At 33.0% G+C, this 19,852-nt stretch overlaps 1 protein-coding gene and 1 long non-coding RNA gene across 8 annotated transcripts in view; both read left to right on the top strand.

The window, feature by feature from the left end:
- LOC110092609 (50S ribosomal protein L19, chloroplastic) overlaps window positions 1–16,314 on the top strand; it is a 35,946-nt gene extending 19,632 nt beyond the window's left edge. For 6 of the 7 annotated variants that reach the window (XM_020817241.2, XM_020817243.2, XM_020817240.2 and 3 more), the window contains one exon: window positions 15,978–16,314. In XM_020817241.2, the coding sequence (XP_020672900.1) occupies window positions 15,978–16,080 (103 nt within the window). In that variant the 3' untranslated portion in view covers window positions 16,081–16,314. Of the gene's footprint in view, window positions 1–14,819; window positions 14,971–15,977 lie in introns of all 7 variants that reach the window. The other variant, XR_003699818.1, reaches the window with a different exon arrangement.
- On the top strand, window positions 11,931–14,610 carry LOC114578904. The gene is made up of 2 exons (XR_003699819.1): window positions 11,931–12,049; window positions 12,141–14,610. It is a non-coding gene; the product is annotated as an uncharacterized LOC114578904 (long non-coding RNA).
- Window positions 16,315–19,852: the final 3,538 nt, after the last annotated feature.

Below are 19,852 nucleotides of genomic sequence, written 5' to 3' on the forward strand. Positions count from 1 at the left end.
TCCTAATTGGAGCCGTAAGCCCCAAACTAAACAAATTAACGGGCAACTTCTAAGGAAGCCATAAGCCCCAACCCAAATTAAATCAAATTAAAATCCACATCTAACCACTTCAGTCTACTCGGGATCCCTGAGAGGAGGCAACCCATGGCTGCTAATCAGATTCCCTGGACACTACGGTCAATGATTGCTAGTGTTGGTAGACTGAAATCTATGGTATACCCGGGACGACGGAACCATGGGATCTTGATCGGGTTTACCTCCATTTCCCCTACTATTGAGACTAAAATTAACTAAAATTTATTTCATCCTTAATCGAGAGTTCTCTCTTACGTTGTAAGAGGGGTAATTAACTATGGGCGCTTGCGCTCATAGGAAGTAAGAACCCCAGATCTATAAACCCTGACACTACCCTCAGGGGAAATCTGGTTAATTTTAATCTGACTTAAGGTAAGTGGAATCCTACGGCTGCAAAGCGGGATTCGTGCATTCGTACCATTTTTCTTGAGCCAACACTTGATCTAATCTGGTGGTTGTTGCTGATGTTTTCCATGCAACTATATAAGTTGTAGGAGGAAATTAAAACATCATTATTGATTCCAACTTTGGATAAAAAAGTTGATGGTTGATATTAAATCAACATTCAACAGTAAAATTTATTTCAAAATTAATGAAATGAATTTCAAATTTAGTTTTTTTGTACTTCTAGGTTCCCCATAAAGCTATGCTCCATGATCTAAGTCGATTATGTGGAGAAATATGCAAGGGTTTGCGAGGATCCCCATCATAAATGATTCACCACAACTTAACACAATTGTGGTGCAAACCAATGAACAATTAGCTAGGATGTCATCCGCAAGTGGCATGCCATACTTTGATCCGATTGTTGTGTAAAGTAGGGAAAATTGCTTTTTTTAGGAAGCTTTCTATTATAAAGGGTTGCTTAAGATATCATTTGTTAGTGAGACGTAATGAGTTAACTGGATTGTGTTGAAAATAAATAGAAGTTGATTAGGTTTAAAATGAGGATTAGGTATACTATTGACTGAAATACTTGCTTCGCAACCAAGCATGTTAGTATTGAATTGTTTTTGTATGACTGTAAAAATTGGGAGAATAATACTGATTTAAGGTTTTTGTTTGATAAGATATACCCATATCATTTGATTGCAATCATCAATGAAGGTGAAAAATCCTGTCGCTATTGGAGATTTTAGGTCTCTTAATGTCAGAGTGAACTATTAGGAAATGAGTAATGGATCTATAATCACTTTAAAAAGAACAACATGATGATGATTACTAATTTTACAAGTTTCAAAATAAATTTTTTCATTATTTTCATTCATAAAAAAGAAGAAAATATATATTATAGAGTTTTGAAAGAAGGATGCCTTAGGTTATAATGATATACCCATATGACTTCCAACGTGGAAATGAAAGAACATGGAAAGTGGTAATTGTAGATGTTTCAAAGAAGAAAGGGTCGATTTGTCACGACCTGGTCTCGATGCTCGACTTAATGAGGCAGGAACGAAAGTCGGATGGTATGATCAAAATATTTTAATTCACAAGTAATTCAACATTTAAAACATCAAATTTTCTCTTTTTTTATCTAAAGAGTGACTAACAAAATTCTTAAATACTTAACATTTGTAAATATCATAATTTACCTGTTTTCAGTATTGCGTCGTCTTCTATAAACAAATTCTTCTCTTTCTGCCATCTCAAATTCTTAGTACCTTACCTGAAACATTTATTTAATGGAATGAGCTTACAAAGTAAGCTCAGTGGGTAACTGTTAAAATAATTAACATGAAATAAAATATTCATTACGTATAACTCTTAATATTCTTCTTATTTATTTCCCTTTCTTATCTTTATTTCATTCATTTCAGTCATATATGCATATCATATTATAGTTATTTATAACATTTATAGAGCTATAATATTTATTCATTTTTCTCTTTTATTTGTACATGAGCACCGTCTAAATGTACTGAAGGTACAAACATTTTCATTTTTATTTTTCCTTTTCCATAACCTTGTTTTATGTGCACGCGTACGTTTCTTTCCTAGTCAGTACCATACGGTGGTGAACTCCTGTAAGTTTGCATGCATATCATTTTCCCTTTATCATCTGTTCATTTATATATTTTTTTATGTAAGTTATTTTATTTTTTCATCATTCTTTGCTTATTTTCTTTTGTCTATAAGTATCATATATTTATTTCCTTTACATATATATTTATATCCTTCATTTAAATTCTTTCCCATAATAACATTAAAAGATAAATAAACATCACTTTTAAAATTTAAACAAAAAATATAAAAAAGTTTATATAGAATATTAATCACCTGTCATTGTCATAAATATTCCTTTTAAAATAATATAAAAACCTAATAATAAAATTTATACACAATCATAATTACCCGCTTTGATTCTCCTCTTCCAATATTCATCTTGTATGAAACCCTTTTAACTATTCACAATAACATAAGGATTTAGTTAACATTAAATCCCAATTTGAATGTCTAAAAAATGTCTGATTTCTTCCACTTGAAATTATCTTACAAATTTTTTCTTTGTTGAGTCTTTAATGAAATGAACTCCTACTACTTTAAATCCCTAAATTCATATATAATATAAACTTTCAAGAAAAATGTGATTTAATAACAAACTTAAATAACAATCATGATAGAAAATTCACTTAAAATGAGAATTTTTCTAAAATATCAAAATCTTTCTTCTTTCACTTCCAAAATTCATTCTCTTTATTTTCAATATCTTCATTTATCTTTATTTTAACATTTATAGTAATTAGAATAGAATTAGGAAATAATTTATACAAAATTTGAAAAATAAACCTTTTTTTCCTCTTTCCCTCGTCGTTCCTTTTGCTCGTTGAAACTTCTTCCAAATTTATCACTCTAACGATAAAAATGAAAATGATTTGTTTAATCTTACCCTCTAACACAATCATTTGCTAAAATTGGAAAAAATGAACTCACTGAATGTTCTCGCACATAAGCCGCTCGTCCGTCCTTCTCTATTCGTGAAACGCTTGCTCGGTTCCACGATTTCTCATGATGGAGAAGGATTACTAAAGTATAAAGGCAGGATCTGTATTCCAAATGTTGAAAATTTAAGAGGAGATATTGCAGGAAGCTCATCTCTCAACTTATGAAATTCACCCAGGTAGTACAAAGATATATTAAGAACTGTGAGGGTTGTTTTAGTGGCCAGGATTAGAGAGGAATGATGCAGAATTTGTGGCAAAATGTATTCCGTGTTAGATGATTAAAGCACAACATCAAAAGCCAAGTGGTCAACTGCAACCTTTACCTATACCCGAGTGAAAATGGGAAGACATTGCAATGGATGTTGTGATTGGATTACCCAAGTCAAGACAGATTAGAGATACAATCTGGGTTGTTGTAGACAGATTAGCCAAGTCAGTTTATTTCTTACCTATCAAGCAGACATATTCAATGGAGAAGTTGGCCAAAAAATATATGGATGAGATTGTGAGATTACATGGAATTCCAAAATTAATTGTATCTAATAGGGATGCCCGATTGGCCGATTCACTTCTAAATTGTGGAAGAAAATTCAGGAAGCTATGGGCACCTGATTGACTTTCAGTACAACATTTTATCCTCAGACAGATGGGCAATCAGATAGGACAATTCAGACTTTGAAAGATTTATTGAGATTATGTGTTTTAGATTTTGGAGGAAATTGGGAGACTCACATACCGTTGATTGAATTTGCATGCAATAATATTTCCCAATCTAGTATTGGAATGACACCATATGGGGCTCTTTATGGGAGAAAGTGCAGAACACCCTTGTGCTGGGTAGAAACATGTGAAAAAAAAAATGGAACTAAGTTGGTAGATGAGGCTACATATAAAATCAGATTGATCAGAGACAGACTAAAGACAGTACAAGATAGGCAACAAAAGTATTATGATGCAAAGCATATACCAGTTGAGTTTGAAGTGGAAGAATTTATTTTCTTAAAAGTCAGCCCAATGAAATGTGTGCAAATGTTTGAAAAGACAGGAAAATTGAGTCCAATATTCATACGTCCTTTTGAAATCATAGAGAGGATTGGAAATATGGCTTATAGATTGGATCTGCCAGTGCATATGTAAAGAATTCATAATGTGTTTCATATATCAGTATTCCGGAAGTATGTGTTAGATGAGTCAAAGAGAATTCAGTCCAAATCAATTGACATGCAACCTGATTTGAAATATGTTGAAGAACATGAACGAATACTGGAATATGATGTAAAACTACTGAGGAATATAGCAATACTTTTTCTAAAAATTTTATGGAAGCATGGATCAGAAAGAGATATCACTTGAGAGAAAGAGGCAGAAATGAAAAGTCAATATCCTCATATATTTAACTAAGGTATGTTTTCTTATGGAAGGGAGATTGTGACGACCAGTTCTATTGAACCGGTCGGTCACCTCCCTATTAAAATCCGCAAACAGAGCAATCGCGGAACCGAGCGGGTGTTTCGCGAACAGAGAAGGGCGGACGAGAGGCTTGTGCGCGAGAGCATTCGATGAGTTTGTTTTTCCCAATTTTAGTAAACAATTGCGTTGGAGGGTAAGATTAAACAACTCTTTTTCATTTCCACTGTTAAAAGAGTGATAAATTTGGAATAAGTTTCAACGAGCGTGAGGAACGACGAGAGAAAGAGGAAAAAAAGGTTTATTTTTCAAAATTTGTTTAAATTGTTTCCTAATTCTTTTTCTAATTACTAAAAACATTAAAATAAAGATAAAAGAAGAGATTGAAAACAAGGAGAATGAATTTTGGAAGTGGAAGAGGAATGATTTTGATATTTTGGAAAAAGCTCCATTGTAAGTGAATTTTTTATCATAGTTGTTATTAAATTTTGTTATTAAATCACATTTTTTCTTGAATGTTTATATTATATATGAATTTAGGAATTTAAAGTAGTAGGAATTTTCTTATTATATTTTCGTATTCTTTTGAAAGGAATATTTATGATAATGACAGGTGATTAATATTCTATATAGACATTTTTATATGTTTTGTTTAAATTTTAAAAGTAATGTTTATTTATCTTTTGATGCTATTATGTGAGAGGATTCAAATGAAGGATATAAATACATATATAAAAGAAATAGATATATGATACTTATAGATATAATAAAATAAGCAAAGAATGGTGAAAGAATAAAATAACTTATATAAAAAAGTATAAATGAATATATGATAAAGGGAAAATGATATGCATGCAAATTTATATGAGTTTACCTTCGTATGGTACTGACTAGAGAAGCAACGTACCCGTACACGTAAAAAGGAAAATTGATGTAGAACGGATATGGGGGTCATTTGAAATTTGAATTTCAAATTAAATGGGAAAAGGAGGGGATGTATACTTAATTAATCCCTTAAATGGAGAGAGATTGGAGCCTTAATGGAGAAGCATTAATTAAAATAGGAGAGAGGGAGGGGTGGAATCAAAGCTTGCCTATTCAATGGTCTTAAATTGAGGGAGAGAATTTTATTCAAATTCAATTTGGAATTGAATTGTAATTGATTTAAAGATTTTCCAAAAATAGATCAATTAATTTTGGAAATTATTTGAATTTCAAGTTGTGTTGGATTTGAATTCAAAACCTTTCCAAGATAATCATTAATTTAATTTTGGGAAGAAATTTAAAGAGGGCATGGGTATGGGGCCGGACAAGAGAGAGAAGGCGGACTAAGGGTGTCTAGGTTCAATGTATTTAGATTAGGGATTAATTAATCAATCAATTTCAGAATTGATTAATTAATTGAATGAAAGAGGTTTTCAAAAATAAGGTAATTAATGAGGATGAATTTGAAATTCAAATTAGATTAATTTGAATTTAAAATATTTTCAAATTAATGACAACTTAAATAGGGAAAGAGGGATTTTTTTTTTTAAGGAAAGTGGGGCTAGGGAAGGAGGTGGCCGGCAGGTGGGTGGAGCCTTGGTGGATCCAAGGGGAGGGAGGAGGAATGGAGTGGCTGGTGTAGGCCGATGGTGTGGAGGTGATGGGGTGAGAAGATCGGCGCCTTAGTGGAGGGCTTGATGAGGTGGTGGTTTAGAGAAATAAGGAAAAACAAAACAAAGAAAGTAAAAAAAAAGATAGAACTGTGAGCCTTGGACTCTTCCGAAGATTGACGGGTGATGCGTTGCCCTTCACCAAGGTACTTCAAGCCACGAGTCTGGATTCATCATGCGGCTGGTGGAAACCACAATTCCCTCCATAGGGTTTTCCACTAACATTCTCCCAAAGAACAAAAGTGTAAAACAAATTTCTTTTCTTAATAATCCATCATACTATTACATTAGAAAGGCCTCTATTTATAGGTCTCATAAATAAAAAGAAACTAAAATAAGATGATCATGCCCCTAGGGCTTACATAAGATTAGACCCTTATGTAAGGGTAAAAACGGAAAATGCATAATTAAAATAAAAATTACAAATAAAAATTTAAGATAACGTAGGACGATCACGACCGTCGATCTTCAGCTCCTCGGATAGGCATAGACGGTTGGATGTCTGCATTATTCTCCCGGGGTGGTAAAGAGCTCGATTCCGTTGAGTTCGCGTCCCGGGTGAGCAACAATGCTCTGATACCAAGATGATGTGAAACCATGCAAGTAAAGAAGAACTGCTTAGGGATGTTAATATTTGGTAACGAAAGCTTCACTAATTATAGACTTCTTGTTCTCCCAAATTAGGCTTTAGAATTATCAAGTAGAGATTATGTAAGGCATGCGGTTACAACTAGATTAACAGGATGCTTATAAGTTAACAACATAAAATAGAGAAAGTAATGTTACGACAAAACACTAATCCACGGTTTAACAAATAGATTCGCTCACCTTGGTCCCTCACTCACACTCGTGGTGGAAGTACTTTAGTTGAGGAAGATTGAGAACATGCTTAGCGATGCCACATTGCCACTAGAAGACAAATGACACCCAAGGTGTAGTTCGTTGGAGAGGTGGCCGGTGACGGGAATCCACGAGTTGACTAGTGAGTATCCAACGCATGGTAGGAATTTGCTCTATGATAGAAGGTACCGGCGTGAAAAGGATGCGATTTAAATAATCTTCCACAGAAGCATCCACGTCTAGGTTCACGTCGAAGAAAGGAGATTCGAGAATGTTTGTTCATCCTTGATTATCATATAAGAAGCCATGGTCAACTTCTTGATTGGCCATGCATAGCGGTGGTGGCGGTTGGAGAAGAACAAGCTTGAGATTTGTGAGGAGGAAGGGAAAGGATGATGGGTGATGACTTGGGGAGGGTGAGGGGCGGCTAGGGTTAGGGTTTCTTTTGGGTTAAGCCAAGTGGTTTGGGGGGAGAAGGTGAGAGGAAAAATCTTATTCTAAATTTAAGATTTTCATTAGAGAGGGAGAGCCAAATTGAAATTCAAATCAACCCAATTAAGAGATTAATGGGCCGGTGGCTATTAGGGAATTTAGGGAGGGATTAATTGTTGCTTAGGTGGCAAAGTGGAGAGAGAGAGGGGAGAGAGAGGGGGCCGGCCCTATGGGGGTTTAAATTTGTGTCTAGATTCAATGTAAGTGGGGCATGGGTGATTGAATAACTAATTAAATCAAATTCTGAATTAAATTCAGATTTGATTAGATTTGAATGGTTTCCTAATTGGGTTTTATCATTTTGGAAGGTATTTGAAATTCAAATTCAAATTGAATTTCAATTAGGAAACTTCCTAAACGACAAGGGGACAATTTAGGAAAGCAATGAAAGCTTACTTGAATTTGAAATTCAAATTCCAAGGCTTGGCCTTTGGTTGGCCAGCTGGTGGGGACTCAATGGGGGGCCGGCGGCTTAGGTGTTTGCTCCGGTGGAAGGGGGTGGGGGATTTGGGCCGGGCGGGTGATGGAGGGCGGGATTCGGTGGCTAAGGGAAGAGGGAGGCGTGGGGGTTGTTGGCCGGTGGTAAGTAGGTGGATTTGGGGTTGCCAACGGCTAGGAGAAACAGGAAGAAAAGAAAGAAAATAAAAAGAACCAAGAGCTCCCACGAAGGGGGCTGTTGGGTATTTCTTTTGAGCCTCTCCTAGGCTACTCCTGTCCTATCAAGCTCACAAAACCATGAACTCAAAATCTGGAATTTTCTATTGATTCAACATTTACCTTATACAATGATAAGGACCTATATATATATGTCACAACAAAAGAAAACAAAGTGACTCATATGCCCCATAGACTACAACAAAGACTCAACACCCCTAGGGGTAAACTAGTAAACTGAAAATACTAAATAGAAAATACATAAAAAATATAGACTCCGAATCATAGCCGTCGATCTACGATTCCTCCGATGGTACACTTGTCGAAATCTTTGACTAATGTCCTCATCAAAATGTTATGAAAAAAAAAAGAAAAAAGAAAATGTTTGTACCTTCGATAGATTTAGATGGTATTCATGTACAAATGAAAGAGAAAAATGAATAAATATTATAGCTCTATAAATATTATAAAGAACTGTAATATGATATGTATATATGACTGAAATGAATGAAATAAATATAAGGAAGAGAAATAAATAAGAAGTATATTAAGGGTTATATGTAATGTATATTTTATTTCATGTTAATTGTTTTAACAGTTATCCACTAAGTTTACTTTGTAAACTCATTCTATTAAATAAATGTTTCAGGTAAGATACCAAGGATATGAGATGGCAGAAAGGGAAGAATTTGTTTATAGAAGACGAAGCAATACTAAAAACATATAAATTATGATATTTACAAATGTTAAATATTTAAGGATTTTGTTAGTGACTCTTCAGATAAAAAGGAGAAAAATTTGATGTTTTAAATGTTGAATTACTTATGAATTAAAATGTTTTGATCATACCGTCCGACTTTCGTTCCCGCCTCGTTAAGTCGAGCATCCGGCCCGGGTCGTGACACGAGTATTATCTTCCTTCTTTCTTCTTTAGCTCGTATGAGGGAGAAAGTGTAATACCCAAAATTTCGAAGGTATGTACAAAATCTGCTTTATGAAATGATAACCCAAAATATTAATTTTCATGAAAATCACTAAATTTGATGTCATTGTTTTCTACTTGTTGATTGGAGCAACTATATGTCGAATTGCGAAGGAGTAAAAGTTAGGAAATTAAATCTCATTTGTATTTTCTCCTTAGTTAATAAATCCTTTTCTGTTATAAATCAAATTTACTGTACAGCGGTATAAGTGCCGACACTTGGAGTGCATGCAAAGGTTGAGTTAAGGGTAGATCAGTAAATTGGCGATTAATTAATCTTTTAGTTCCGTATATCTCTGTTTAAAATTGCGCAATAAGAGGCGCGCCTCTGCGCAATTTGACCCAAAACCACCTCAAGGCTTACACAATTCCTCTCCTGGCAGAGGCGTACGCCTCACTTGGACTGAGGCGCGCCTCAGAGGCGCAATTGCGCAATTCTGGCTGAGGCGTACGCCTCAAATATGACATGATTGGATTATATATGTTCTTTCTTAATTGTACTTTGGGAGTTTTGATAGACTAATATTTTGTGATTTTGTACTTTGGGACATGATTTTATTGCATTTATTTTCTTACTTTCCCCTAATTTTAATTGTCATTTAGATGTTTTTATTGTATGATGGAATCTTACTATTTTTTACTTGCTAAAACCCTTAAATTCTCATTTACGCAATTCTTCGTCGGTGAGGCTTACTCCTCACACCGCCTCAAGGCTTACGCCTCGCCTCACGGACGAAAAACGCCTCTAGGCTTATTTACGCAATTTTAAACCTTGCCGTATATCATCCACTATTGAAGCCTTTCTACCCCAGCTTCTCTAGGGTTGGGGCTTAAGATTGCAACTGGAGGGAGCTAGAGCTCGGGTAGGATGCTGTGGGAGTTGATCGTGGTTGCTGGCCTAATAAATGCAGGAGAAGAAATCACTTGAGAAAAAAATAGATAAGAATAGGAGTAAGGAAAGTAGGAAGTAGAGAAGAAAAACAAGAGAAAGAAAGATGAAGAAGATAATATAGAGAAAAGGATATTCGTAGTGTGGTCGGAGTTGTGTATACGATGTGAAATTTGGAAGGTGGACGCGAGGTGTCTTCCTTGGTGAGTTAGTGCGTCAAGGAGGTGAGATATGTATTATAATAAAGTATGCAAGTTGATTGGGTATTATTTATATGCATGCATTTAAATTAGTTGTGCGTGGTAGGTGTCTGTGTACTATTAACTGTTGGGTTTAGCTTGAAATTATGAGCCATACAATCATTCCATGTGTAACTTTCTGTAATCGAAAAATTTGTTATATTATGTTGCTATGTACAATTCTGTCATATGATGATTTGTTCACATATGATTCATGCAGTCATATTTGCTTATATAATGATACATCTGACCGTCCTATCAAGTTGCATACTTGAATGCATATCTATATTTATTTATAGTCCAATGTCATACAACCTAGAGAAGAAAAACTAATGAGGTAAGGCTGAGAAAATATCATGTTAGTGATAGACGAGTGGGGGCAGCGTGACCTAATATAAGCAAGTGCAATTTTGATATGAAGCCTACATGATATGATATGAGTCCTATGGGTTATGAAGCATACGGGCGATATAGGTAGTACAACCTCAAGAGACAGTGTGACCTTAGGGGCCTATGGGCTCTAGACCTAGATCTAACATCTTGACATGACACTTTTTGAGACTGAAAGGGGAATTACTAAAAGGGGAATTATGAAATGAATTGGAATATATTTATAATTACTTATAGTAATGTATGATGAACATATTGAAAACACTAGACAATATTTACGAATAATATATCATTTTCATATTGAATGCATCTTGTTTAATGTGATATATTAATATTACATTCCGCATACTTCCTACCTATAATAATATTTTCACCTGTTACATTATAACATATTGTGCCTAATTCCTATTAAATGGTTACATGCATTTTTTTTCTTACATTCATTCATTGATGCATATGTTAATTATTGTTTTTTTTTCTGTAGATTATTGTATTATAGTTGTATATTTTTATGGGCGTCATAGCTTACCAGATTGTCATTTTGGCTATTATTACTGTAAAATATAATGACAAAGTTGAACCAGAATAGTACCGGATTTAATTTTTATTTTAAGTTTACTTTTGTCAATGTAAGGAAGTTTTGGATTGAGGTCAGTGGTTATACATGGTTTAGTTTTCCTGTAGTTACTCTGTAGATGAAAATTTTGGAAATAAAATTAGGTAAACTTTCTCTTATGGTTGATGTTTTTAGTTATGATATCTTTTATAATGATGTTGCATTTGAATGGCAATAATTATATTGAAGGTAATGTGGTATAAGGCAAGTCATTTACAGTCTCTTCTTCTGTTGCATTCCATGTTGACTGTTGGGAGGCGGGTTGGCATGGTGTGTGACAGAAAGTGGTCTCAGAGCAAGCTTTATGGTCTCGAAAATTTTGCAAAAGCATGATCAGATTTAAGTTAGGGTGATATGATTTAAGGTGATACAATTTTCTATAGAGAACGGGTGGGGTTAGTTCATCTACAAATGAATCTGATTGCTATGTGAGATTTGCCTTTTAGGTGAAATGTGAACATCCATCATAAAACTTAGCAGCACTTTTTACCTATATGTGGTCTTTTAGGTTTGAGTGCATGTTTTGACATATGATCCTTATACTCGACTCTTTTAGATGATATTAGCCTTTTCCTTTTAAGTTTCAAGTGGCAGTATCAGAAGTGTTCCAGCCATGGAATAAAAAGGCGGATGAGGCAATGGCTCGGGCGAAGTGTGTGATTTTTTTCTCACGAAACATACGCCTCAATTCAGAGCGCCTCGAGGCGTATTGAGGCACCGCCTCAGTTTATTTGTTATATATAACGCAAGCGATGGAATTAAGTATATGAGTCGAGTATAAGGATTAGGGGAGGATGTACCTCGAGTCACAGTCCAGTCGACTTCAACAACCACTGCCCAGTCGACTTCGATGTACCTCAAGTTGAAGGTAATGATTTATTTTCTTTCGTGCGGTTTTGCGGGTTCATTTCCTACTTGCTAGAGTTTTGCTTCGTGTAAAGTCGAAGATCGCAATGTAGGTGATGATCTTTCTTCCTGTCATGTGCTTCCTCTTCTCCTGCTTGTTGCCTGTGAGTGCTTCATGTGAGAATGGAGGAGTTTTGAAAACTAACTCCTTCGCCGACTTTAACAGCCACAATCTGATCGACTTTGGTGTACTTCACAACGTCGGTAACGATTTTTTTCCCTAATTCCCTTTCATCATTTGCTTCGTCTTCTTCGCCTGCTTTTCGCCTGCTGTAGCGAATGTAGTGTTCCTTACTCCTGTTCATCGATTGATAATGTTAATTTTATAGTTGTATTTATGTATTCTCATTTTCATTTAAAATAGTATTTTTTTTCATTGAGTTTGATTATATATTGATTTTATCAAATACAAATTACTGTAAGTTACTACAAGTTACGATATTTTTTCATTGTATTTGATGCATATCCTTGATCCATTTAACTCCTTAATAAATACAATATTTATAGGCCCACAAAAATAGGTAAGTTACTGTATTACTGGATTAAAATGAACATTTTCAGCAAAATATTTGAGGTAGATGATTGTTCCGACTATTTTGTAAAAACACTTACTTAGAGTAGAGTTGATTTCGATCAAATCTCCATTAAAGGGAAATTATAAAGACATTAAGAGTTATATATGTCGGTCAATTTGATTGATAAAATTAATATTATCAACATTTTTTAATACAAACTATAACATCTATTTCAGGGCATCAAATCTCCATTGAAGTTAGTTAGAGATTGTAGGATGTATCAAATAAAGACCAATAAACAATAAGGGAGATGATAATATTATGTGAAATTTTTTTTTGAAGATGTAGGATTAATCCTTCCTTAGAGATAGATATGAACGATTTCCTTAGAGATAGATTGTAGGATGTATCCATAATTGATTTTTTAATTTATATATGATAATTAATATATGTTTGGCAATTTATATATGATCCAAATATAATTTTTAAATAATCATATGATATCAAATAATAAGTAGATTGATGAACTTTTTTATTACAATTAAACGGTACTTCACACATTACAAATAATCATTTTACACAATCAAATTGGAACCAAACATAGAACGTGACTTCTTTGATTTTTTTTGCCGCTCACCTTCCTCGAGCTTCTGTTAGCTTTGCAAATAAAAGGGATAAACAATAAGTTTTAGTGCCATTAAAAGAATTGAGTAGTTTTTGATTTAAATAATTCTAGGGCTTGGGAATTGTAAATCTTTCAATGAAAAAAATTTGATATATGTCATCAATTTATGTTGATATATGTCATCAATCAATGATAATTATTACTTGTGACAATGCTTAATACTACTTGGTGACCGAAATTCACCAACACTTACATGTTGCTACATAGTATGAAATATGATTTGTTTTGGCGTAGTATAAATTATTCGTTGAAGACAACAAGACCTTTAGTTAAGGTGTTTCAAATGATTGATGGTGAGAAGGCCTCAGCTATGAGATTTATTTATGAAGCAATGAATAAGGCTAAAAATATATAGCAAGAGATTTCGACGGTCAAGATGCCTACTTAGAAATATGAGATATTATAGATGAGAAGTGGGATCGTCAATTACCAAACACTTACATTCTCCTGTATATTATTTAAATCCTTAATTTCATTATGATAAAGATTTTCATGTTGATAAAGAGGTAAAAACTAGTTTATATGCATGTATGAATATGCTTGTTTCTGAAGGTGACTACCTCAAAGTGAATGATCAATTTGAGAATTTTCATTTAAAGAAGAGAATGTTTGAATTTTGAGACGCGTAAGCATGCTACAAAACACGATCTCTCGGTATGTTTATAGTTTGTACATTTATAACATTTTAATGTTTATATCCAAGCTTCCTACTTAAATATATATTTATAATATACTTTTCATTTTAATGTAGAATTTTGGTGGGAAAATGATGTTCCTGAATTAAAAGTATTTACAGTTAAAGTTCTTAGCCTAACTTGTTTTGCTTCTGCATGCCATCGTTATTGGAGCACTTTTAATCAACTTCATACAAAGAGAAGAAATCGATTGGCTGTAGGACGAATTAACAAATTAGTATATGTTATGTTTAACAAAAATTTGAATGGTAGACATCTCAGATTACAGAAGTAAGAAAATAATGATAATGAATAAGACCTTTTACATGTTGATGATTTACAATCTGATAATGAATGAGTTACTTCTAAGGGTGTTGATGTTCTTGAAGTTAAAGTTGAAGGAGAAACTCATGTCAATGAGAACAATAAAGCAATTACTTTAGATATTGAATGATTTATCGAATTGGGGTTATCTTTTATTTCCCAAGTATATAAAAGAAAGAAAGAGTGATATTGGAGCTTCAAAAGAATTCAAAGGTAATATTAAATATAATAAATTATTTTATGTTATCAATTTATTATTTTTCATTTTAGAACTAATGAAATGTTAACGGATATAGGAGATAAAGGAAAAAATATTATAGATGAAGATGCTTCTGAAGACAATCAAAATGATAATGAGACTATCTTGGGCCTTGATCCTAAGGGTATGTTTTATTTTTAAGTGAGTTTATTTTGAATCTTGTGTACCAATAATATTATCTTTAAATAAATCATTTTGTTCATAATTTACTTAATATTTTTTTGTAATTATTTATACTTTTAATTTTAATGTATTTTATTTTTTTTTGTTTTGAGGCTTACGTCTTGTTCCGCCCGGAGGCTTATGCCTCACCTCGCTTAGACAAAACGCTTCGATTTCCGTTTCCGCCTTTTAAAACCTTGGTTCCAGCTTGAGTGTTTGCGTCAACATCCTAAGAAACTCATAAGTCGCCAGAAGTGGTGATAGGTATGATTACTATGTCAGATGTTCCTGCTTGTGTACTTTTTGATTTTGGTGCTTCACACTCGTTCATATCTAAAATTAATTTGTTATGTATATACAACAATAACAACATCAAGTTCTTACCACACGGGGTCGGTTACTTGAATCATTTTTCTTCATTATCTTGATGTAGATGAATATCTAAATAACATAATTTCGAGGATCTTTTGGCTCTTTGAAAACCATAGCGAGAGATCTTTGTATACTTTGATGGCTCTTTATCCGTCTGGAAAGATCAAATACATAGGAAGCAAGCCTAATCTCAACCCTCCTCTCACTTGTCTACTCTCTTCATAGTATTTTTTTACCATCTTTTTATCCGACTAAAAAATGCCAATCTAGATCTTCACACCTGTAGTACTTTCATCTCTTCAAATATTACTATTATTACATAGGCGGGGATTGGTAGAACTTGATTTTCAGGCTCGCACAAGGATGATTGAGCTTTCTTTGTTAGATTTCTTCTTGAGGATGCTGAGCTAATTGGCAGCATCTCATTATGTATTTACCATATTCTAACTCTTTTATGTTCTTGATGCAATTCAAACGTTTCAAATATAATCTCATCATTGTTTGCTCATATTTTATAATCTTTATATCTAAATTTATTATGAATTGCAAATAAAATGATGTAAAGAGAAAAACTTGAAATTTTTCTCTCAATTTTTACTAATTTTTATTTGGTTGATTAACATATATACCTATAATAAATTTTTTACATATTTACATATCTAATATCTAAATTTTTATATTTATTTATATATCATTCAAGTCCCTAAATATAAAGATCTAGGTGCCATGTGATATATAAGAAAATCCCTGCTGTTATTTCTTCTCTTACTAATATGCCAGTAGATATTTTTGTGTAAGGAGTGGCTAACTTTTCTTTTGCCAAGACCATTCAATCCCAAATCTCACCTACAATAGAATCTTATAGCTTATTTCATAAGTGGACATTGTTTTGCTTACAGGTACTCTCCAAACATCAAGGAAATGAAGGTTTTGGACAAGAAGAAAGTGAGGAGGGCAAAGTTGTACTATCTCAGGGAAAGGATGAACCCACTCAAGAAATGAAAAATTATTCCTGATTTCATTGTAATTTGTATATTTTTTGTAGGAGGGATCAAGGGCTGAATCAGTCATAATTTTCAAGGGGGGCAAACTTATAAGTAACTATTGGCAGATATATCGGGAGTCCAAGGGGACAGCGCCCTCGGAACAAATTTTGATGTACTATTTCTCTTTGTATTTGGTTCATCGTTCCCTAACAATAACACCTCTACACGTGTTTAATTATGCTGGGGGCAATTGTCTAAGTATTATAGTATTTTAAAATTTTTAGGTGGGGGCAATTGTCTAAAAATTTTTGTAATAAAGATTAAAAAATAGATGAAGGACAAATTATCTAAAGAATCATATAATAAACTTTTATATATTATTTCTTGAATTGTCTCACCTGAGCTCAAGGGGGTTCCGCCCCTGGGAGGCATTATGAAGAAATTTGATCTTCAACTTCCCAAGTCCACAGCAGCTGTAAGATTCAGCTTAATTTTTTGGGTTCTACAGTGCAAGGTGATGTTCATGGAGGAATATCGGATAACATTGCATGAATTTATATCTTATGTTGTTGAAGTCTGTATTGGCGAAATCAAGTTTTGATAATGATTATTTATGAAAAATTTTTTATTTTTTATTTTTTATGTATGCTTCTATGATTGATTAGTGGTTCCTATTATTGTTATTTATATCTTTTGGTTTTAAAATGGGGGATTTACTGACATAGTAGTTGAAATTATTGTATTTATATATTTAATAAATAATCATATTTTAATAGAGGCGCGGAGATGTTTAGGAGATGAAGAATTTTCTTGGTTTATAGAAGTTTTTAATATTATTTTGAAGATTAAAAAATGTCATATGAGTGGAGTAGTGTGTTGATTCTTATTTTTAAGAGTAAAGGTGATGCACAAGAGTGTGAGAATTATAGAGGAATTACGTTCGTGTGTTATATTTTATAATTTTGGGAGAGAGTTATTGACAATAGGCTACTAAGTGATATTGATGATTTTCAAAATCAATTTGGGTTCATGTTGGGTAGGTCTATTTTAGAAGTTATACATTTATTGAGAGGTCTGATGGAGAATTATAGAGATAATGAGGATCTATATGTGATATTTATTTGGTTAGAAAAAGCATATGGAGTTCTAAGAGACATTTTGTGGAGAGTTTTAGAAAGAAAGGGTTTAATAATAATTATAGGTTTAATAATAATTATACTCAAGTCAGTAAGGATATGTATGTTGGAGCTGTTACTTCGGTTCATGCATAGGTGGTTTGATCAAGTATTTTTCTATCGGTTGGATTACATCAAGGATTAACCTTACCCCCAAATATTTGTGCTTTAATTTTGGACCGTTCTTGCTAGACATTTGCAAGAGGTTGTACTCTGGTGTATTATGCTTTTTGCTTATGTTATTGTTGATAATATTAGAGAGGGAGTTCAAGTTAAACTTGAATTATGGACGTTGATGTTAGAGTTTAAAGGTTTTTGTTCGAGTATATCTAAAATCGAAAACATGGAATTTAATTTTAGTAGTAATAAATCTAATGAGAGAGTTGTGAATTTGGGAGATCAAGACATTAATAAGAGTACACATATTAGATATTCTATGACTATTGTCTAGAGTGAAAGTGAAATAGATTGGAATATTATTAGTAGAATTTAAGTTGGATGGTTGAAGTGGAGGAATGCATCAAGCTAGTTGTGTGATAGAAAAATATTCCTCAAACTTAAGAGAAAATTCTATAAGAGAGTGATGAGACTTGCAATGCTTTATTGTGCAAAATGCTAGTCATTAAAAGAGAAGCACAATATTAAGTTAAGTGTTGCATAGATGATGATGCTTAGGTGGATAAGTGATTTTACTCTTAGAGACATGATACAAAGTGAGCACATACGTGAAAAGGGTTGAGTAGCTCCACTAGAAGATAAGATTAGAGAGCATCGTCTTAGATGATTTGGTCACATAAAATAGTGGCCTTCTGATGACCCGGTTAGGGGAGTAGATGTATTAGATTTGGTCTATGTTAAGAGAGGAGGAGGTAAACCTAAACAGACTTGGTTAGAAAATATTAAAAATAAAATTTTTATTAGATTTAAATGAGAATTTTACTCTTAACAATACATAATGGAGAAAAAGTATTTATGTAATCGACGATATGTGGTGGGATAAAGGCTAGTTGTTGTTGTTGTTAATACATAAATTTCATTATTTTTATATCTTTGTACTTTGGTAATGGAGTTACCTATCTCGTTGGACATGATCATGCTTTTGTAAGAGCTAGATGGTCGAAAGCAGGTGACATGATTGGAAATAGAAGTGGCGATAGAACGTGAGCTTATATCTTAAGCTATTTATTTATTTGCAAGATCATGACATAAATGGAGGTGGACCTTCGCCATTTATCTTAATGAGATGTATGGTTTTCTTCTAAGGTGGATTTGGGGATGACAACCATTGCCGTAGTGTTCAATGACAGGCTATGAAGATTGAAAAATTGTATGGTGATGTGGGTGAGGGAGATTAGTGGCTTAGGAGTTAGGGCGATGGGATGGTTGGTGTAGTTATCGTATGATGGGTTTTTATTAGGAGAAATTTTAACGTGCGGATATTGAGCGTGTAGCTATGCCCGCACTTTAATGAAAATATGATGCGTAGACTAGTGTATTACTAAGTATTACTAGGTATTACTGTGTATTATCTATGTATTGCTATGATTGTGTTTCCTAGCATTATGATGTTTCATAGTTTGACGCTTCGATGTTGAATTATTTAAAATTTTTTTGAGACTCTGGCACTACTATGTTCACTTTCGGTGTTGTCCTTCAATCCGCTGGGGCACTGACTTTAGTAAAATTTTCTAGAGACTCTGATGATGTAATGTCCAAGATCAGTGCCAGTGAGTTGAAGACGCTACAACGCTAGTTCTAAACTTTACAAATTTATTTCTGTTTGAGACATTCCCGCATAACATCAACTAAAATACACATATTAAAATCTTACTTAATAAATTTCCCCCAACTTAAGCTCTTCTTTATCCTTAAGAAATTGTGTTTACATCTTTGATTAGCTTCATTATTCCAAATAAAAATTTTATAATTTTAAAATTAATTAAACTATAATATAATACTCTACCATTTAGATATAACTTGTAATGATCAAGATGTAGCCATTTTAATTTAAAAAATCATGAATATTTACCCTTATACATTATTCTTGTTAATATATAAATTGTACTCAACTACAACAAGTGTAAGTGCAAGTTTGAAAATTGATCTTAGACATGAATAATGTATCATTTAAAAATTATTTGTACCTTAGCTAATTTTGAAATTCATTTGTAATCCTTCATATGTATTCATTTACTTATGTTTCTCTAGTTGACTTGAGTATTAGAATCCTTTAGGAATGTAGTTACATCATATACCATTTTTTTATATTTGATGTACTCATTTTTCTTTTCCCTTCTTTCTTTTTGATTTTCTTTTTCTTCGTGTGTTTCTTTTTAAACTACGAAAGTAATGATTTTGAATATATGATTTTGAACATATGATTACCTTTTTCCTTCAAGTTATCCTAAATTGAAATAATACAAGGATTGTTATAAGTTCACTACTTCCATATTGGAGTTTATAATGATTTTTATTACTTAATATAAGCACTCCCTCTTCATAAATTTAGTTATTCAATCTTATACCTAATAGTACGTGCTTAAGTGTATAGCATTTAAGTTCAAAATGAAGTATTAACTTAGATAATTTTCTTAGTTGATTGTTATGACTTTC

The sequence above is a fragment of the Dendrobium catenatum genome, unplaced genomic scaffold (assembly GCF_001605985.2).
Source record: "Dendrobium catenatum unplaced genomic scaffold, ASM160598v2 original_scaffold_211366, whole genome shotgun sequence".
Classification (NCBI taxonomy): Eukaryota; Viridiplantae; Streptophyta; class Magnoliopsida; order Asparagales; family Orchidaceae; genus Dendrobium; species Dendrobium catenatum.